The sequence below is a fragment of the Pyxicephalus adspersus genome, chromosome 4, assembly GCF_032062135.1.
Source record: "Pyxicephalus adspersus chromosome 4, UCB_Pads_2.0, whole genome shotgun sequence".
Classification (NCBI taxonomy): Eukaryota; Metazoa; Chordata; class Amphibia; order Anura; family Pyxicephalidae; genus Pyxicephalus; species Pyxicephalus adspersus.
Window position 1 is genome coordinate 10,471,898 of NC_092861.1, and position 22,792 is coordinate 10,494,689.

Here is a 22,792-nt window from a genome sequence, read left to right on the forward strand (position 1 = left end):
GTTAGGACCCATAGGAATGCTGCTAAACCACTTAGTCCATCACATTAATATATAATATCATATATAAATGTTTCCATTCTTCCCAAATGCTGAGCTGTTCTGATTGGCCAAAGCTCCGAGGCGCCTCCACTTCATTACTGTTATCACCCTTTTTTTCTTACTGAAGCAACAATCTCTCTGAGACCTTTTATCTCTTTCATTTATCAATCTCAGCAAGATAACTAATACAACTTCATATTAACATTTTTAGATCCATGCTGACCTTTAAAATCTCATTATAGATAATTATCAAACAGGAACACTATTTTACTTCAATATTCCATTAAGCTGACTTGAAATAATGAAAATCTAAGGTCTTTCATAAAAAACACATTTACTTATAAATTTAGGAATGAAGACATTTTGTTTTTCTAATTCCGTGGAGGATTTTTGTGACATGCTTTTTTTTTTTCTTTTACAACTAAATCAAAACAAATATCTTAACACAATACAATGAACATAAAACATAATAAATTTATTTGCTTTCAACTTTATTGTCCTCTATAGGATTTTTTTTGCCTTCCTTGAGAAGTCTTCTGCCTTGTGGTTTGGTACTGTGTATGTTCCTGCCCACCCTGGTGTGCCCAAGGACTGAAACCTGGCGGTAACCAGCAGTGCACCATCCTCACCACTAGAGGCTCTGGAGAAGACCTGGTTACTGCTTAGACTTTGCGTCTTGGCCCTTCTCAGAACTCACACTACTTTTGTGCAAGCCAAAGCATGCCCTAATGGCCGTGTCCCACCAAGTGTGACAAGAGGTAGGGGTTTCATAATATGTCCCTTAATTTTTTAATGACATACCCAAGTATGGGTGGTGGTAGTTTTTACCATATTAAATATTTGGTATTATTAAAAGTACAATGAGATTGGGAACTACTGAGGCAGGTGAAAACATTGGGCAGGTTTTGAGCAAGGTGAAGAAAAGGGCAACTTTTGCATCTAGAGACAGTCCAATGGATTAGCTCTTTAAATATTTAAAGTTAGATGTAGCCCTTAATGATTATTCTACAGTTTCTGGTCATTCACCCAATGGTGTAGGAGTTGCATCATTGCTACACAGTAACGTATTGCTTTGGTTTGTAATATTATGGGGGTCATAAGATCACAAGCTTACTTCACAGGTTTTTAAATTTCCAGGGATGCACCAAGGGATGCCATACACTTGTATACAAAAAGCAAACACATTGGGCACACAAAATGTTTGCTGAAACCCAGAACCAAACTTTATAAGTACCTTGGACCATTTCTTTATTGTAGAACACACCTCGCCATGACTGTGGTCTACTTTCTCTTAAGAAATCTGAGTCGGAGGCTGGCTCACTGTGCAGACTGTGCAGTTGGGCTCCCTGGAAATTTGAGGGGAGTTGGATGGGATTACAGAAGCTGTAGGTCAAAAGGGTACCTGCAGACCTGAACACTTACCTCTGTGTAGCTGTCAACCAATCAGAGAAGGACTGAGAACCTTTTCATAGTTGCCAAACATAATCAGCTAGCCTTATCATGGTAGAAACAGTTTTATGTAAGGAAAGTGTGACAGATTTTGACATAATGTCATCATCAGCTTTTTATGTGGCTCTCTCAGATGCTATGATCACAGGCTAGTATGGGGAGCAGTTGGCCATAGCTCCACTCTGTTTGATGCGTAAATGGTGAAGCATCTTCATTTATCTTTTATGGATCCTCTATGCTCTATATCAATGTTGGACAGTCTAGGGTGTTTTCAACGTAATTTAAAAACGTCTCTTTGTGAAGTACAACTAATTCCCATAGTTATTCATTTCCTATGACCACTTCTTTTGTCCACATCACATCCCGGAATTTTGGCTTTGGTGCCAATTTTTTTTAATTACTTCTTAGACGTCTGTAGCTAAATATGTTAAAGAACCGGCCCTCAGATATGATGGGAATAGGGAAACAATAAGGAATAGGAATTTTTCAAACAAATAAGTTCAACATTCTCTTACCTAAAATGTGTTAGGTGTCTCTGAATGTCAAGGTCTAGGATCGGTGTTGGTCTGGAGGAGCCCAGGGGTGATCTGTCTTGACTTAGAAGGTCTTGAAATTCTTTGCAAATTTGCCTTAAAGAGAAAAAAAAAACATCAGTCATTATTATTTTTTTATATTTATCTTTAAACAAAACTATAGTTAGACTTCATCAAAGCCATAGAGGTGCAATTGAAGACTCCAAAAGCTAAATGCCTATAGGTCATACTTGCTCATCTTTCTTGTTCATCCCATTTGTCCAAATCATCTCAAAGCCCTTTTACCTCCAGTTTTGAATTTCCAAAGTGTGCTACTTTCCAATGAAAAAGACCATCAAATGCCTTGTTTACACCCCATTAATCGATCTTATGTAGTACAATAAAGTTCTCCTGTCTGGGATAGCACTAAAAAAACCTCTCATATCTACAATTTTATCAAATTTATTTGGAATCTTAACTATTGCACCACTAGCTTGGCATCTCATAAAATATTATTGCATGATTCCAACCAACCATAGAAGTAGAGTTACTACGTCTTGTCTTTTATAGCCAAACAGAAGTAAAAAAAACAGATATACTGTTAGATTAGACATCCAGCTCTGTCTTTAAAGCTACTTACACACGCTTGACAACTCTGGTTGGAAAGGATCTTTCACAATCATTTCCAGCGACAAACAACTGAAAGATGAATGAACTATCACCGTACATACAGCGTCGTTCTGTTCTATGGAGAGGGGAGGGGGAGAATGAGCGAGTGGCACCCCGCTGCGTGCTCCCCCCTTCACTTCAATTGTGGTCATTCATGGAGGTCGGACGACCTCTGTACACATGTCAGATTCTTATCTGAGATGAGCTCGACAGCTCGTAAAACCCAAGAATCATTTGATGTGTGTTAAAAGGACGGAAAATGAATGACCACAATGTAGCCAAGTTTACTGAAATAAACTTTTCATCTTGCTGGCCAATATGTTGACCAAGAGCATTGCATATTAACAGTTATTCCTAAATCTATTTTCATTTTTTTACATTTGTCTTACTGATTACTGTTTTATTCAGCTATTTGAAGAAGTTACTACAGTGGTCTTTCTATGTACTTACACAACAAAACAAGTAGCTAACTACTATAAAATTTGCCAAAATAACGCCACATATGTAACTTGAAGAGAAGGTTTCCTATTGATCAACAAAAGCAGAATTACAGTTTAAAAATATTTATTTCATTTACATATTTAATATTGATTATTTGCCTGCAGTTCTTATTTATTATGGAGCCGTATCTTCACCTTGACATAAGGCCTTGAGATGTTGATTATCTACCAAAATGTTAATCAGCTCATTGAATTTCTGCCACCAGAGCCATGGCAGTTATTTATGAGAAACAAAACTTGCAGTGCCATCAGTGACTGCCAGTGAATGGATTCTTGCTCTCTGTAAAGCTTACTGGGCAATAGAATCTTGAGGAGTCAGTGAAGTATTTCACTGTAGTGCCAACAATAAATTGCCAGCCGAGGTATAGATGATGGAATATATGATGTTTGCTGTGTAGAACACAATAAAGTCTTTCCAGTACCTGGCACGTAAATGTATATAATGTAACAATCCTGGAATACAATTTGTCCCACAACAATAGGTCTAATAAACAACAGATCCATTGCCAATTGCTTGACCTAGTGATCCAACTGGCTTGGAAGTCCCATAACACTTGTGTATGAGACTTTGTCTTTCCAATCAAACTTCCTGGAGTGACATAATCAGAAAGACTGTAAATTTGATTGGAAGGGATAATCTGCTTGTGTCTATTAGAGAAGCATTCGGGGTCCTGTAGAGTAATATTCTAGAAAAATGATGTTACAACTCTGCAATAGTGTTAGCACTGTTTTTTGGCAGACAGTTATAGAAGCTAATCTCTGATGGATTTTTACAGTGCCAGGTAAAAGAGGTATGAGATAGCAGGGTACCTGATGCGTCCGGGTGTAAAAAAAATTTAACATACCAGGTCCTATATTAAAACCCAGCAATTTTTGGAAGATTGGTGAATACACCTGTGCAGGTTTCCTATATTGGCAATTTGCAGATTGGAAATCAATGTAACTGTAGAGGAGAGTACAGAGGATTTTTACACTGACAGGCCAAACAGTAAAAGGGAGCAGCAAAGGACTAAGGTGTGCTCAAACCGAGGTTGACTATGGGTGTTTTTTGCTGACAGAATTACATATCATAAAAGTACTGCAATTTTATTGTAGTCATGGAGTAACTAGTAGAGATGAGCAGTAGGGACGAGAATATTAGTAGGGACGAGAATATTAAGTTCGATCTTGCGGCGAATCGGGCCTTTCTCACTTACCGAAAACTTAAGCGAGAACGGCCTTCTGATTCGCAGAGAGGTCAAGCTTTTGCCGAACAGAAGGATTTCCAGGGCTGCATCAAGCAGCCCTGGAAGTCCTCTGTGGGCCCCGGGCACTAGAGGTTAATTAACCTCTAGTGCCCCAGGGATTGCAGACCCTTGTCAATGAATGCAGCCACAGCTGCATACGTTGAGAAGATGCCCAGCACAGGAGAACTTCCTGACATTGTAATATAAGTATCTCTTACAAATGAGACATTTTGTATCTGTAACAAATTTATTATTTGTAAGAGATTCCATATTACATTGTCAGGAGGTTCTCCTTTGCCAGGCATCTTCTCAATGATTGCAGCTGTGGCTGAATTCATTGATAAGAGGGTGCAATCCCCGGGGCACTAGAGGTTAATTAACCTCTAGAGCCCCGGGAATCGCAAGCATGAGGATTCCCATAGCAGAATGCAGCTTTGGGAATCCTCCTGTTTTAATTTCCTCTTCCAAAATTTTGCGCAGCCATTGGAAGTTTGAGGAAATTTTCGCGGGAATGCCAGAGGCATTTTTGCTTATCCCTAGTAACAGGCAGATCTTATTAAGAACAGGGATAAGGGGTATGAAAAGCTTATCAACAAACTTTTTTTAATTCTTCTTAGTTGGTCTGTAGCCAGTATATCTAAAGACTGGTGAGCTGATAAAATATTGTTCTTGATTTTTGATAATCCCTAAACGGTCTCAGTCTCTAATTAAATTTGGTTTGAATTAAGCATTAGAACATTTCTGACTTGGCCAGTCTAATATTGCAGAGGCTTCCCAATGTGTCCATATAGCAAATGAGAACAGGATAATTATTAGGATTTGATAACCATTATATAATGTCTATGGAAGACTTTAAACTTTGTACACAAATGTAATATTACAACAGAATGCAAGGTGAAGACTTTTGCTTACTTTGTTGCAAGAATCATCTTTTTCCTTGCTGTTTGCTCTTTCTGTTCCATGTGCTGTCTGGCCAAATGTTCTCCTACAGCCTTTGCTGGAAACTCTGTTTCACATGTATAACCAAAATCTCTGGCTAAATGCAATGCTTCTCCTGTAAAAAGAACAAAAGTAGCCAAAATAAGACATAATTGTGTAAAACATACACCATTTAGGCTATTTTACGTCATTACGTAAAATATTTTAAATATGGCCTTTTTTACATACATAGAAGAATCTACATTTATTATAAAGACCCACCAAGATGTCAACTGCACAACCAAAGACTACGTTGAAAATATACTGGGCACTTTTAGCACACAACGGGAAAGAAACAACCTACATCAAAATAAACATTTCAGGATTTTTTGGCCAGGAGACAACTGCATTGTATAAAGAGATGTTATTAGAAGTGTATATGAAAGATCTCTTAAGGCCTCAGAAAAAAATCACTTGCTTGATTCGATCAGCGCATCCAAACATTCAAGGGAATAAAGGAAAGTGGGTTTGTAATACCCGATATGTGAGGCTCTACTTTCATCTGTCTCTGACGGAAAGCACAACTCCAATCTAGGTATTTTATTCTCTCATACGCTGTGTGACTTCATCGAAAATGATCAAAGACGAGCAAGCTAGCTCCCTCACAAGTAGAGGTTCTGAACGACTGGAAAGATTTGCAGTTGTCTGGCTATTACTGGGCAGTGCGGTAAAAGTAAATCCAGGTAACAACACATGAATATGATGCCTACCTTCTACCAAGGATGTCAGCAGGGTTACATTTGCAGCTTTCCTTCTGCCAGCAGGTAAATTAAGACCCAACCTGTCCAGCTTCTCTCTCAGACAACGACCCCCGTTTTTGGACTTTGCCCTGAGGAGACAGCAAAAACAACTTGGTTGAAATAAAATCTCCATTTTGCAATAGATTTGCAAAGTTCCTATGTAAATCTCAGTGGACAAAGAATGGAGGCTAAGCGCAAAATTCTATACGGTTATAAAACGTTATTGGTCCTATGGGTTCCTTCCTTGGAAAACAAGTGTCCTCATTAGACTTCCCCTCTTATCTCGTTCAGGTAACATTTCTAAAATGTTGGATTGCACATCACTTCCTATTTCAATGGCAATGGCCGCCAGAATGAGTAGTGAGGATGAATCTAACCAAACTATACAAACTATACAAAAAAGCTTTACCTGCTGCAGCACCTATATATCTATCAAACTAGATCTCTGAACTCTATGCAACAGTCCTGCCTCCAGTCCCATACAGCCTAATAAAGGGGGCTTTACCAACTCTGAAATTCGTTGATTTTACCACTTTGTGTTGTCCCAACCAGAGACCAATACATTTAGATTTCTGGACTTTATGACATTTGACATAGTACTCACTTTGCATTTCTAAACATTTAGCAAAAAATTACTGAAGGGTTGAAAACCTTTCCTACTTAAAAAAATGTTGCCTATACAAACACCTTAACAATAAAGTAGTAGCAAATAAAAAGCCCAAAAGGCCTGATCTTTGTGGTGGGTTTCATATTTTGCTAGTACCTTTTTTTCCTCTCATTCATACATTTTTATTGTTAATAGTTATTCACTTTGGAATCAATGTATTAGCAAAATTAAAGGCATATTACTTTTACCAAACTATATAATACTATATAATATATATTTAGCTAAATCTTTTTTTCTAAGGTTAGGGAATGTCTTTTTTTATGACCTCCTCTGTAGACTCAGATTTGGAGGTTTTGGTGCCCTATTGGCTTGGCACTAAGGAACTATCCTTTGAAAAAGGAAAATGCCCTTCTGGGTAAGTGCCTCCCCTGCACATTCTGTTGGTGTACCACTATAGCGCACTAATTTACTGGCACCTAGGAATGTGTGTAAGATGGGGGGAGCATTACTAGGTCTTTCATCTCTTTGGTTTTCAGGATTTTATTGAATTTCCTTTTGGTATGCCCAGTGTGCATGGTAAATAAGAACAGTATCACCTTGCACATTCAGAATAAGGTTTCATTATATTTGGTATGGTAATCTCTCCGTATACTCGCCATACCTGGCCTTTCTCTCAGCATCCTGTTTCCCTGTATAATCCTGTGACAGTTCTCAGACCTAATGACTGTCTGTAAGGCCTACGCTCTACCACGGGGACAAATGCTTACCCATGTGCTAAGATAATGTAGAGGAGCATGGAGCTGCGAGATAGTGCAGGTAAGGTGAGAAGGTATGGGAAACTCTTTAGAGACATTGCCACCTTTGCCAAAATGTTGGTATTATTAATGTCTTGTAACAATAGAGACATTTCCCCATTAGTGAGATTTTTTCATGTTTTAATGTTTAGATAGCCACTTAGAGAGAGAAAGCTACAGACAGTATCTAAAACTTTATTATTCCATAGAGTAGATGCTTGGAACTTTTGTCTTGGACCTCCATACCCCAAAAATAGATCTAATCTTAACCCTGTATAAATAGACCTATTTTTGGACTAAACATGTCATATGCAGATAGGTCCAAGATAGGACTTTTGAGGCTGAAATATGCTTAAAAATGTTAAATACAAGATAAAAATTAGTTGATAATGATCATAATTTACCTTCGTAATATTCCACCCAGCAACGACGCATTGAGGCATTCTGGTGGAGACAATCGTCTTTTCACTTCTGCTATGGTGACTTTGTATTTAGATGTGGAGCTTAGTAATGAAAGTCGGCCAGGAACAGAACAGAAGAGATCTGTAGGGTTCACTACACAGGTACCACCTAAAAATAAAACAGAATAAGAATTTGAGAAGTCTGTAATTAAAGTTTTTTTATTCAGGTAGTGCCCAGATATATTACCTATGTACCACATAACAAAACAGCATGCAGGAAAAATATGGATCTCCGGCCTCTTAAGCCCACAGTACCAAAATGACAAGAGCAGGCTTAACTGCAGTGAAATTGTAGCCGTTTTGCTGTAATATAACAAATATAAGCTTTGGCATTGTAATGTAATTTCAAAGGTCCTGTTTAGATCAGCAGATAAGAATTCCAGTTGGTCCTGCCATGCAGATCCTTGTTCAGATAATTTCCATTATTGTATGAAAATTGCCTTCTAATCATGCTCCTGCATTTTCATCCCATCACATGCACCCCTGGCAAAGTGGCCGCACTGAACACACATTGCTCAGATACGGTCCACCATTGTCTCAATCAGAAAGCCAATGCAAAACAATGCACAGTTGACTCTAGATGGAGTAAGTGTATTTGATTTCATCTGTAAAATACAACATTTGATTGCTAAACTGATGAAATGAAAAATGTTTTCTTTGTGGACATTTCCTAAATGATACCCAGTAACCCAGAACTTCATATTCCCAGTAACTGGGAATATGAAGAAGAATGGGGATTTTGGCTCATGCAAGCCACATCTCTGCAGATATTGGCTATATTCCACACTGCATCAAATTTTATGGTGTTAAGATTTTTTTGGGTGACCTCCGGTATTTTTAGTTTTCTACAGAGTCATTGCATATCTAGCGAACCTTTCAAGACAAGTTTATAGAATGACCTTAAAGACTTTGTAAACCTGTACAACTGCCAGTGCAATTTGAGAAGAAACCTGGATGAAAAGATCTTTATGAAGTTTAGCAAGGTGAGACCTATCTTCTGATGCCCAGTCACAAAATTTGAATATGTAAATATTCTTTACAGATACATGAAGAGCAGAAGACACAGACTGATGAAAAATTAAGATTAGTGATTGGTGAGGGTTATGAGATTGATACAAAGATAGACAAATAAATAGATTGGATAGATAGATGGATATTGAAGGAATAGATAGGTGGACTGAGATAGAGACAAAAAGGAGTTTTATTCATTTAATTGACCTTTATAGAATATCATCCTGTAATATATTTACATTTAGGCCTCTGTAATGCCTTTTGACATGTGAAATTTAAATTAGCCTTAGTCTGTATCTCTTTATTCTCCCATTGACTTTGAGGCTGACTGTACACTATATATATTTAATGTACATGAATGACAATTGCTCTCTGAAATAAGTCATGAACAAGCTCACAAAAGGATCCTGCTGCTAACAACAATCGTTTTGCTGAGGGCTACGTCTTTGCTTCAGCCTGACACTGCCTGTATTCCTAAAGAAATATATTATGTACATTCACATCTATGGAAAATATGCTTGCTCCTTTATATGGGGCTCTTTCTACGGCCCCTTGCATTGTAATAAAAGGGAGCACAGCAGCTCAAGAGCGCAAAGCAAGGCGTTAAACTATGTTATTTGGACACCCCAAAGTTGCAATGCCCATTAGAGGTCATTACATCAGAATCAGGTGTGTACTCTGTGGAACAATCATGATTTTTGGGTTGAGGTCATCATTGTACAGCCACCCTCTGGATTCTTTGGATCTATAAATATATAAGAAGTATAAATGTGCTCCATAGCATGCCGGCACCTTAAACCCTTTGGACTGGTGGTATGAATGGTGCTTTTTATGTTAAATGTAGGTGTCCGGCTAGCAAGAAAGATGGGTTTACAGCTGGGCTTCCCCTGCAAGAGTTAAGTGTTTACGCCTTGTGAACCAATTAAAGCTCTTGGATGCTTCAGGTTGTGGACTGGAATGTCCTCACGAAAATAGGGAAAGGTTTATACTCCTGTTGGGTTTAACTGCAATTTAAGTCTTTGTCAGAGAGATTTATCGGTATTTCCTGTTTTGGAAATATTTTTTTACTAGCCAGGAAGAGAGAGAAATTAATAGCAATACCAATTTGACCCATCCATCAAATCCATAAAAAACAGAAGATTAAGACCAATCCATTTGCTTTAAATAACTAAACTTAACCACACTCAACACATCAAGATCAAAATAGCATATTGTTTAAACCCCAAAACTAAGCAGTCCTAATCTATTGCCAATATTTTTAGTGAAGAAGTAGGACCTTCTATGACCTTCACAAAGACCCCTTGGCACCATTATGTTCCTCCGTAACAATATCTACAATTTTAAATTCAGTCCACCTACCAAGAATTTCCAAAAAACAATCACTTAAAACTTTTTGTCAGCCTTTATAAAAAAATCAACATGCAAACATCCCAACATCATTAGAATTACTATCTATTACAAAAGTTACTATCTTTCACAAATCAACACTATTTGGCTACTTTCCTATAGAAATGCTCTTAGTGGTCACGATGTTCCTTCCTAAGCCGATAAAGACTCTTCTGTCCCCCAAAATTATTGACCTATATCTCTGCATAAAACCATTTATTTTTCAAAAGCTTCTTCATTTAGATTTGAAAATATTTTCCCATCTTATATTGCCGTACATCAGGTTGGTTTCATTAAAGATAGACAAGCTCCAGATGGCAAGAGGAGACTTTTTAATTTAATTAAATATGCTGAGCTTCATAAAACTCCATCATTGCTTTTCATGTTGGATGCTGAGAATGTATTTGACAGATGCAAAAGTTTACACATCAGGAATGCTCTCTAAGGATTTCCATATAACTAATTGCACTCGGCAAGGGTGTCCCCTTTCCCTTACCCTTTTCACTGTGCTTATGGAAGCCTTATCACAAAAGATCTGGAAGGATCCTTACATTTCTGGTATCTGAGTGGGCAAGCAAAAATTAAAAAAATATCTTTTTGCATACAACAGTTTTAATTATTATGTTTTATACATTTACCATCACTCCCTGCCATACAAAATATTCATTATTTTTTTAATGAAGTATCCTAAAATCCAAGATCAATACAACTAAATCTCAGACTTTAGACTTTAGATCCTCCACATCAAAAGCAGATTCTATAGATAATTATATATGTATATATTATTTCATAAATTATAAACAGCTCCAGCACAACCCCCATCAGGATCTCACACACCTAGTATCCTTTGAATTATCTACTATGGACAGATTTACACCATTTAGGATGCTTTTCTAACCAAAGATACTTCTATGTTTTCTGAAATTTTGCAAATCCACTTTATAATTGATTTTTTAGATCCTTCAAAAACTAATAAATTGGTTATTTGGAATGGTAACAAACCTAAATGTAAACTTGATATGCCCTGACGTTGTACTGGATACCAAATGAACACAACTACTACCAAGCCTCTCTTCTTAAACAAATTAAATAGCAATACATACTTAAATACAACTTAAATACCAATAGACGTCCACATCAGAAGCAACAAAGAAATATTCACTCCTATCAATACAAAACCAGAGAATAGTCCTGCTTGCTATTTATTTAGGTGGGGAGATTCTCAAGACTGAATATCCCTCCAAACAGGCTCCACTTTTAGTTTGGAATGAATTCAGTCACTACAAGCACCAAGGTACTCAAAAACCTTAACACATTTTAAGAATCTGGAATTTTTCATTCCAGATCTCGGGCTTACTCCCTGGATTTTGTTGGATATTTACCATTTAAAATAATCCTATAACTCCTGTTTATGTAAATTATATGAGAATTTACTGCAAGAATAATAAGTTTAACCTAACAAGTTATATCCATTCTCTAAAAAGTAACACCTTCTATATAGTAAACCAGTAAAAGATTATTCTTAATCTTTAACGGCAACATATTCATTTTCTTTACCCAAATGCCATCTAGACTTCAAAGGCATATGAATATTTTATGGTGCTTTTAATTGAAAGCCAATTTTTTAAAAATTAATTACAATGGCAAAATAGGTGGAAAAATGAGCAAATGACACCCAAACTAACTAACTTTGTCATTCCAATTAATTGTTTAGATATCCCAATGCACCAAACATTAGGGGCTTTATGTCAAAGTGGTGCAAAGATGCTATCCTGCCCCATATAAATTATCAGTTTTTTTTACTTCTGCCATCTTTCACTGCCCAGGAGTGAGTGTAGTTTTATAGGTTCTTTTATGCATACCTTCTACAATTGGTATATCAATATTATCTTCAGATATTTACATTCTTATTGGAAATCACATTGCATACTATAGCTCTACGCGAAAAATAAGAAAATGTTTTATACAGTGTAGTGTGTATTTCCTAACATATTGTAGAGTAGATCACAAAGCATTGGGGCGTGCCACAACAGATAAATCATTAATTGCAGTATGTTGCATTGCTAAAAAGTAGCATTTTTCATCCAATATGGTGTGTTGGAAGTCTATTCACAAATGGATTGCAATAATGCAATAACGTAATACATTGCAACAGAACATTTAAATACATATGGGCCCTAAAATTTGGATAAAGTGGTTTAGAAACGCTGCCAGTTTTTTTTTCTATCCGTGTCTTTTGACTTTCTGTCCTGTAAACTCAACCAGAAGTGAATAGATGACTCTCCCATGTAAAGAATATCACCTCTTAGACAGTTGTCACTGGAACAAGTATTCCGATTGGAAGATTTCCCCTTTATTTCCAATCTGGTTCAAAATTTGGATTGACTCTCATTTTCATTTCAATTGACCTCAGTGATCAGAACATTTAGAGAGAATGAATCTACCTAACAGGGAATCTAAAAACATTAAAAACCTAGTTGGTTTTAATGAAACAGAACAACTGGTAAGAGAGTAACAGAAATTCAGCCAGATTTAACCTAACCAATCTTTGTTTTTTCCAAAAATGTTTTTTGTAATGACTGATGTATTATCTATAGTTTATCACACATGTTTGGCCAGCATACTTCAGAGACAATGGGGAAAAATAGATTATGCTGCCAAAGACCTCAAATAAAGGTCCAAGCACTCCAATGACTCCTTGGATTTACCTGTTTAGCTCATATGATGCTGCCTTTTAAGCTGTCCCTGTTGGACCCATTTAGGTTTACAATATGTAGCAGTTGTGAATAATTACATCTAAAATTTGAAAAAGACCAGAGCAGTGTTTATGCTCCTGGAAATTTGTAGTAGCGTCAGATATGATATACTGAGAAAGCCAGGGGTGGGATTTGTAGGCTGATATTATTCCATCACAGATCCCACCCTCTTTACACATATACACATTATTATTTATAACTTGGCACCATATCACAAGCCTATTTGTTCCTGGATTTTTTTTCCACAGTTATAAAAAATTGGTCCACCATTTAAATGCCACCTATATTTTTAAGGTGTACGGACCCAATAATAACGAAGGTAATCATGAAAAGCATGATGATGCTGATTTACCAAAACCTGAAAAATTTGTACGCATGTAAAACATGTTCTCCTGACATTCATGCCAGCTAGTTGGAGTATGACGGATAATCTTTCTACAAGGTCCAGGAGAGGTAAGAGTTTTAAATAAACCAAATATCTGGATAAAACTTTCCATGGTGAACACAGTCATTTTTGTGCCATAGACGGTGTAATGGTTTACAATGACCTCTACATCAGGGTATTGTGCCACAGCAGCTGAAAAGTGAATGGCAAAGATAGATTTTTTTTAAACCTCTTTAAATAAAAGTTCCTACTCGAATCAGTAGTTTTACTTTTAAAGGTTTATACCATGGCTGAACACCATGAATTCTACTAGTACTGTATTTTTGCTCATGTTCATGATCATGTGTGGTTTGAATTGTTGGATATTCTAGGGTGAAAGTGTTGGAGTTATTTCAAGTGTCGGATATTCTAGGGTGAAAAATAAAAATTTTTGCTTGTATGTTATTGAATAAATGGAACTTAGCACTATAATAAGTAAACCAGTCATCTACCAGCCGTCATCTCATTTAGTAAACCAACCTTAATGCATCACGTCATAGACCTCCAATAACAGTTGGGTGGGATGGTGCAGTGTATTCACAGATTTGAATGAACCACATGGAACCATAAACAAAGGGCCAAAGTAAAGAGGTGTGTGGTTGGGAGTAGTTCTGGAACCTCTGCTGGAAGCAGACATTTGTCTAGCATTGCTGGGCTCGAAGAAAGTTTTAATCAAATAAGATCTGACATTCCTATCTAGAAATAAAATGCCTCACCATTCGTATGTCAGTCACCTCTAAGCGATTTGACAGACTCAAGATCTTTTAAAACGAAAGGAGTTCAGATCATATTAATTCCCCAAAAATGTTTTGATTCAAAGTAGTTTGTATTTTATGTTGCCAAGGGCAATCGGAGGAAGAAAAAAAAATCTCTGTTGCCGGTAGTCTTGTCCTCTCGTCATGGCCTAGAGGCGATAGTAGTATTTAAGCTTTTTGAAATTTGCCTGGGGCATTCAGACTGCATGATCACAAAGAGGAACATGAGTTTTTTTGGAGTCCGCCATCCAGGTTTTTATAAAATTGTGTGGGCCAAACAGTCACATTATTTTGTATGTCTTTGTATCCAAAAAAAAACAGAGGAAACAACTCAAATCCTATAATAAAATAAACTAACTGCAACTGTAAATTTTACTTTGTATCAAACGTTTCCCAGAAAAAAAAAATGCCCTGATCTGTTTAACTAAGCATCAATTCTTGAGAAAGTAAAAAAAAAAATAATTAATGATTAAAATCACTGACGGCTCCCCTGTAAATAGAAGGCTAGCTACTTCAAGTAATTTCTTTTGAAATCGGATATCTGAATATTCAACCAAGGCAGAGGCTCCACTCTGTATGAGCAGCGTTAATATGATCTCAACAGAATTTGCTACTCGGAAATATTAGCATATCAAAGTATTTGCCCCGGGCTGAAGAAGGCATCGATACACAAGAAGCAGCCAGAGTAAAGATTATTGGTTGTGATGGGGAGAGTAGAGGAGCTTGGGGCTAAATTCAGCACACCATTAACTAGAAGTGATAGCAGGGGGATCTTTGCGTCAGTTCGGCTGCAAATATTAAATCTAGACCTTGTGATGGTGGGAAGCGTACCTGGGTAGACTGGACCTGGGGCTTTAATGATACTCCCACCTCTAGACACCAGCACAATGCAATAACACCAAGCCTTACAACTCCAAAATGAAAGGTCATTGGATTATTCGCATGTCTGATATCAAACTGGAGTTGCGTTCTTGTTCGCTGGTATCAACAGATCGAACGTGTACAGAGCTTCTCTTAATCTTCCAGAGGCTGTTCAACCGCACATAAATTCTATTTCCTTATTTGAATTATGGTGTGATCCTTTGGCCCTTCAAGGTGTATACAAGAAAGAAAGTAGTTTATAACCCTTACACCTTTAAGTTGTACATGATGGCATGCATTAGGTTAATATTTCAGAATTTTTCAAGTTGGCATGAATAGCTTTAGGTGATTAAAAGAACAGCAATCTGAGATAGATAGATAGATAGATAGATAGATAGATAGATAGATAGATAGATAGATAAATAGATAGATAGATAGATGGATAGATAGATAGATAGATAGATAGATAGATAGATAGATAGATAGATAGATAGATAGATAGACCTTCCCTATAACAAAAACATATTTTATTTAATGCTTCCCTGACCTGACAAACACTTTTCTTATGTCATTGTACATTTTAGATACATTTTAGGTTTTAGACGTTTTAAATATCCCAATATGCCTAGGTTTGGATACTAGTATATTAATAAAAAAAGAAAAAAAGCGTGTCTTCCTATATCTGCCCAAGATAAAAAATTAGTACAAAAATTCCTCTGAATTAAAGGAATATTGGCCATTGATGTACTGTTATCACTCTTTCTTTCTTCAACTAATTTTTTCAAATGGTATCAAAGAATGGCAAAAAAGAAACAAAGCAAATAAATTTAGAAACATAGCATTTGACTCTGATAAAGTAGGTAGACATATTTATTTTTACTTTTTATATATGCAATATGCCATTTAGAAAATGCTACCTAATATTCCTACATTCATTTATAAGGCCTAAAGCGAATGTTATGTATTTTGGCTTTAAGGCTAGTTTATTTCAATGGCTTTTCACAATGCTTTGTTTTTATTGGCACAGTAAGGCCAATGCATCAAAAGTGTCCCCGCAAAACACCACTAAATTAATAAATTAAATTACCAAGTTAAGCATATTTCTAATAATTTATGGTGTTTGCCGCAACTCAAATAATTGTCAAATAAAAAAAAACAATTAGACACCCAAAAAGTGAGGCGAAAATTATGCTTCTCTGTTAATTTTTCAAGATAATGTTAAGAAAAATAATAATATAACTAAATATATAGGAAAAATAAATACTTAGTATACAGATAAAAAAAATAATCAACATAATTTGATTTTGCAAATAATCTATTAAATTAATATTACATTGACTACCCTATAAATGTCACCACCATAGCTAAAATAATTAGAATATGACCATTTATAAAACTAATCGATCAGTAGGTCATCTATTGTAATCCATGGGACTAAAACTATTGTATTCTTATCACAATCTAAAGGGCTACTAACTAATATTGGGTAAGAATCAGGCTATCCAGGGGACAATGGTTTAATATATGATCGTTAGAAGTGTTCATTATTGTTTTGCTATATAATAAATGATCTGAATTAATGTGGGCACCATTATTTTCTTTAAAATGAAGGGAAGGACAATATGACTACGCCTGCACATGCAAAATCTGTTACAGAGGGATTAACATTGGCAGTAATGGGGGTAATGTTGGATTTATAAACAGGCTGCCCAATCTTGTTGTGGGGGGAAGTTGTGTCCCAAAAAAAAAACACAAATCTATCAAGCTCCAGAAGGTGTGACCTGCTTGATGACAGGTAACACCATATTTCTATCTTACACAGTAAGACCTTTGCTTGTTCATAGCCACACCTAATAGTATTCAGGTTTGCAATACCATTATTCTTAAAAAAAATAAAGTTAAAAATATTCAGAAATTATTAACTGCTGTCCACTTTTCTTATCTCATGCTGACACAGTACCAGAGGCACGCAGAAAGTTTGCAAACTTACACTTTAATCAACATTGGCCAACAATGGTGATCACATGATCAACAATCATACGGATTGGTTTCTTATGCCCCCTCCAGTATCTGAGACAACTAGTAGCAACCTACTCTAATGGGCCAATCATATTTATAAACTGGAAAATTGCTTCTTTCACCAAACTCTTCTTGTACCCCTGTGAACACCATGACATGGTGATCTAGAATAATGCAGTGGTATTAACCATTTCTGATCATCAATTTAAAAATTTTCAATTAAAAAAAACCTTGGCAAAAGACTTTTTAAGGTTGATGCTAATATAGAGAATGTGAGCATGCAGGGGTTAAATAATCCTTGGCTTATCACTCAGTGGAGCTGTTCTTTCAGCACCGACATTGTTATATTCAGCGTTAGCTTCGTTGCTCTAACTGGCGAGCAGATTACCAGAACTGCCAGCTGTCTGACTCAGCCTGGAAGCTACAGTAAGCGACCATAGCGTGCATCACTGTGCAGAATACTAGGGGGCTATTACTGCATAATTACTGCATCATACTACGGGGGTTATGTCTCGACTATTCTCTCTCTTTTGTCTGCCTCCAATGTGCCTTAAGATATACAATTCTTTAGGATAAATTCATGTATCTAGACGGAGAGATACATACATACATAGAACTACATAAATGATCAAGGGCCAACAAAAAGTGTAAAAATTCAATTTGAATATACAGTATGCATATACTAAATATGGGAATAAGAGGCCCCTTTATTATATTAAATGGTTCATACTTCATGAGCATACCTTCTCTCCTTCTTTCTCTCTCTCTGCAGACTGCCAGGCAGGCACGCCTATCTGCACACAGTTTGCAATTTCTACTGTAAATGTTTTGCATATGAAAGGAAATGGAAAAGAAAAATCTAATTTATAATTCCTTAACAAAAAAAGTAAATTTTTTGCTAAAACATGCACGTATAGGCCAATCTAGGTGGTCTTGCTGACATTCTTGACTGCGTTTAGAAACTATTAGAACCATGATCATGGTATAAGCTTAAGATGTTGGTGGTGGTGATATGGTGAAGGTGTCAAGATCCTGACCAATGAACAGTAAAAAAACAAAAAACAAACAACCCAGGCCTCAACCTGATCAGGTGATTATGTTATCCTTTCCATTGCCAGCATTATTGTGATAGTATACACCTACAATCCCTGTTCAGAAGCAACACAACCTATATATCAGAGGGTACAATACATAAAAGATCTAACTACCTCAGAAATTTCAATATTACACCTGCACTCTTCCTCCAGACCGGTACCTGCAAAAGGCGCTAGGCTAGAAATATAGTACCTTATCTCAGCCAATCACAGCACCCCCTTGCAAACAAAGAAAAAATAAATCAATAAAATTAAAACACATCAATAAATCTTTATCAGCACCTAACAAAAATCCAATGTCAGAAAACGGACTTCACAATCGTCTTGCTCCTCTGTATTATGAGTAAATAGGAATGAATTACCTCTTCTTATAACACCTCCTTGGCTGTTTAGTACCAATCCACACTGCGCCTCCACTGATCCCTGATTAAAATAAAATATAATTAAACAGGAATTAAATAAGGAATAAGGAAAAAATAAAAATCATTATCATATAATATTAAAAAAAAAATAATACAAATTAATATTAATATTTCCTGTAATATTATTTTATTCCCAATCAAATCAATGCAAAAATTTTCCAGTGTTAATTGTGCGTGTATAAATATTATTATTATCATATTTATAATATTCATTGAAATATTTTTAATATCAAAGTCCAAACTGCATATTTGTTACATTTAAATATGCTACTTTGTAAAACAGTAGTAGTAATAACAATAATAATATTTAAAACATTTTATTAAATTAGTTTATTTGAAAAAAAAAATAGTTTGAAGTGTGTCTCTGCCTTTAGTTTAAATATTAGCAATGATTATGAAAGTCATTAAAATTGTTAAATATAACAATATCTCAATGGAAACTGTACAGTTAAAATTGTGTTTTTATGATTGTATCTTTTTCTGTCTAAATCTATATAAAAAATGAATATAATGTCATACACAGAAAAAAAAAAGAATAATAATAATAAAAATATTAGTAATATATAACTTTTTATTATATGGTAAAAATATAAAATATAGTAGTAATATAACTCTAACACCTACATTTTATATTTAATAATGCATATGTGATGGTTTATGAAATTTAGTGCTAATACTACTCTCATATAATAATAGTATTAGAATAATTATGTAAATATATATATACATTTGTAAAACTTTTTTTACAGTTTTTATGAAGGTGATCTGATATACTTAATTCTGAAATTTAATTCTAGAAAACACTTTGGAGTTTGTTAAAAGATTATATATATTTTGGGATATTTTTTTCCCATTTCCCATTTTCCCAACTATGATGCTAATTTACTGAATTTCTAATGTCTATAATTCCATATTTTAAAGTTGAAACACAGAACAGGCCTCTGAGAGTTGAAACAGGGGGAGGAATAAGAAAAGAAGGCAGCTTGGCAAATGGTGGGAGAAGTCACCCAGGTTATGTCACCCCTATTACAGTCTTTATATTTTCTTTCTCTCCTGTGCCTAAAAAGCGACTTGTAAAAATCTGCTCACAAAATTAAACACACGTTTGGGTTCTGCTTTAAAGTGATTATGAAATCGATAGAAGGCAAAATTCTGAGCCCTGTATAAATTACTCGAGTGATGAGAAAAGGTGTGACAGGGGCTTTTGTTGGCCATGGAAAATCTTTTTAGGGGGCTCAAAGATGCTTCTAGCGGCATTGAGACTGTTTGCATCTGTTCCGTTGATTTAAACAAAGTATTGGGGGGCTCACTTAATATTCCAAGCAAGGAAAATAATTTACATTTGTAGTATTTATTATTTAACATACAAAAATTTTGATTTAATTTTAAAAATAAATCAAAAGAAAAGAATGCTGCTAAAAAATCATTTGTATTCTGTGTATATTTTTACTATAAAATAATATTACAGAATAGACATTTGTTGCGACTTTTAATTAAACAGAAATCCAAATATTATTTTAATTCAATATTATGAATTTCTGCTATTAAATTTAAATATTTTTCCAAAAAAGGAAATTATGCTATTTTGCTACAAACCTAAAAATTATAAAGCCAAAACTAGACAGCTGGTAGATTTTTTTCCCCGTACGACCTATGGATTAGTTACTGTTTTTACCAGGTCTTTCTATTAAAGCGAAACATGCTGTTTGGTCGGATGACATTGCATAAAATGACTAGTTGAATGGCTTTAAGTAGTAAATTGGATCAACTACGGTGCTCTTTTGCTGGGGAATTATCTTTTGTATGGCCTCTTGCAAATGCCCTAATCCGTCTTTTGAAAGATGCCATGCTCGCTGGCTGGCGATGGGGAGAAAATTTGTACAGATAGAGAAAAATCAGCAGCAGACGCGGGCAGTTATGAAAAGAAGAAACGGCTTTCCTAAGCTGTAGAGGGTTATTCACTTTAAAGAGCCTTGAGCGAGAACGTGGAACGTGAGCTAATACAACGATGTACTCACTTTTACAAGAAAAGTCACGTTTAACTGACACTCCTTTTACACACTGCTAAACTTCCTAAATTACAGACCTTACTTCTACACTGTCATCCTATACTCTCACATTTCTATATCTATCTATCTATCTATATATATATATATATATATATATATATGATCATGATCAGTGATATAATTTTATTTATATCTTCGTTTAATTATATTGGTATTATTTTATTTTTACATATAAAATATATAGAAGCACATAACAATCTAAATTATCTATTTATTTTTAAGGTAAAAAATACAAAAAAACAGATAATAACTATAGAAAAATATGCAACATAAAATGCATAAAGATAGGTCTAATACATAGAGACTACACAAAAATCTCAACATATAATTAAAGAGGATTTTTTACATTTATTTTAATTTGCAGCCACAATTATTGTTTTTAGTTTTTATATTAGTTTATGTTAAAAATCTATCTGTTTTTAAAAATATTTCACCTGCATATAATGATCAAGGTAATTTTTAAAAGGAGGTAACAAGATAATGTCAGTTATTTATTACCTAATTATATAATAGAGTTGCATAATTCTATATCTAATAAATTCAAGCTTTATGTCCGATTTTACAGGCATTTAAAACATGTTTTTCTCTTGTTTTAGATACTATTTACACATATTTTGTGCTGCACAGCCCTGTTTCCCAGCCACGCCCAGTTTAAGAACACTATACAGTTACAATTTAACTTTAGGGGTATGGTTTATATTACAATAAAAACATAAACTGGTGCATATGTTTTACCTGGAAGTCTTCCCCTCCAGCCCCGGCAAGCCCCAGACTAGAGCCTGGCAAAAGCCTTTGATCTGGGTGCATGCCATATTGGGATCCATGGCTCATAAGAGAAAGGTCATGGCGCCTATATGCATCTAGACAACCAAAGTCCCTCCTCTGATCGTCCAGGCAAGAAGACTTGAGTGCCCGGGCATTGTGCAAGTTGATGAAGTCTGTGGGCTCCCCATGGTGAATCTGCTGGTAATATTGCTGTGAATGGTGCAGGGAGTTTAGTGAATAGGCATCTGGGTTGACGGCCGGGTGACTGTGCTGGAACTCGTAGTGGAAAGACTGGTGGTGCAAAGGGGTGTACTGGTGGTTAGCCGAGAAATACGGCGAAGCAAACTCGGTGCCAGTGGTGGAATAAGTCAGAGGAGACGTGGAGGAATAGGCGACAGTGGAGTTGGCTACAGACTCAAGACATCCAAGTTGCATCAAACGGTAACTGTTTGATCCGTCATGACGTATCTGGAAGGAAGGGAGACAAAAAGAGAAGGGAAAAAAATAGGTTTGTCATTTAAAATAGCATGCACCGACAGCAGAGCCTGTATTGTGAAGTTATCTTCCACTCAAACATTGTACGTAGACTTCTACTGCACACACACACACGAAAGAAAAAAAAAATCACAATTGCGTCCAAATCCACGCTAAGCTCCACTTACACTGTATTAAAGCTGAACATGCAAGGCGACCTCCAGTCCCAGAAATAAAATGAAAATCCTTCATCTCCCCCAAAATAAACACACACCCCACACCAGCATCGCAGCCTTGTCTATCAGGACTTCTGATGTGCTAGCTGATCAGTTGAGCCGTGCAGCATCATGCCCCCTTAGTCTGTGGCTTCACTATGAGGGATTATTTTTGTCCCCCTTTTCGTTACAACAACTGTTGTATTGCAGAATGCCATCTTAGGCGACAGATGTCATAACGAATTTTCTTGCTATCTTTTCTGCAAGATTTTTTTGAGGAGCACACGTTAGTTCACTGTAATGATAGCTGGCTTGGATTATGAGGGACAGAATGAAAAAAAAACAGTAAATAAAAAGATAAAAAAATATACCTCTGAATCGTGGACAAGTCCTGGGAATGAAGTAGACATTTTTCTTCTTTTTATATAAATAAAGCAACTTTTCCTATAGGCAATGTTCCCTCTTGTAGGTCCAAATGTGTATTTTCCAAATTAAAAAAAAAAGCCAAAGGCTTGCACTGACAGAGTCAAACCTTCTCTCTCCCACTCTCCTTGGAAACCTGTAGG

The 22,792-nt window shown here is 35.8% G+C and overlaps 1 protein-coding gene across 1 annotated transcript; it reads right to left on the minus strand.

The window, feature by feature from the left end:
- Positions 1–1,330: 1,330 nt before the first annotated feature.
- Positions 1,331–22,792, minus strand: TFAP2D (transcription factor AP-2 delta). Its single transcript, XM_072410070.1, has 8 exons — positions 22,598–22,792; positions 21,508–22,005; positions 18,644–18,704; positions 7,919–8,084; positions 6,084–6,202; positions 5,308–5,449; positions 2,004–2,117; positions 1,331–1,385 (listed from the first exon to the last, which is right to left on the minus strand). The coding sequence occupies exons 1-8, from the start codon at positions 22,634–22,636 to the stop codon at positions 1,331–1,333; spliced, it is 1,194 nt and encodes a 397-aa protein (XP_072266171.1). The 5' UTR covers positions 22,637–22,792.

Coding starts and splice junctions, on each gene's coding strand:
- TFAP2D (XM_072410070.1), bottom strand. CDS start 22,636: ATGTCTACTTCATTCCCAGGACTTGTCCACGATTCAGAG. Junction 22,006..22,597: donor GACTTGTCCACGATTCAGAG/GTATATTTTTTT, acceptor CCTTCCTTCCAG/ATACGTCATGACGGATCAAA. Junction 18,705..21,507: donor CTGGAGGGGAAGACTTCCAG/GTAAAACATATG, acceptor TATTTTAATCAG/GGATCAGTGGAGGCGCAGTG.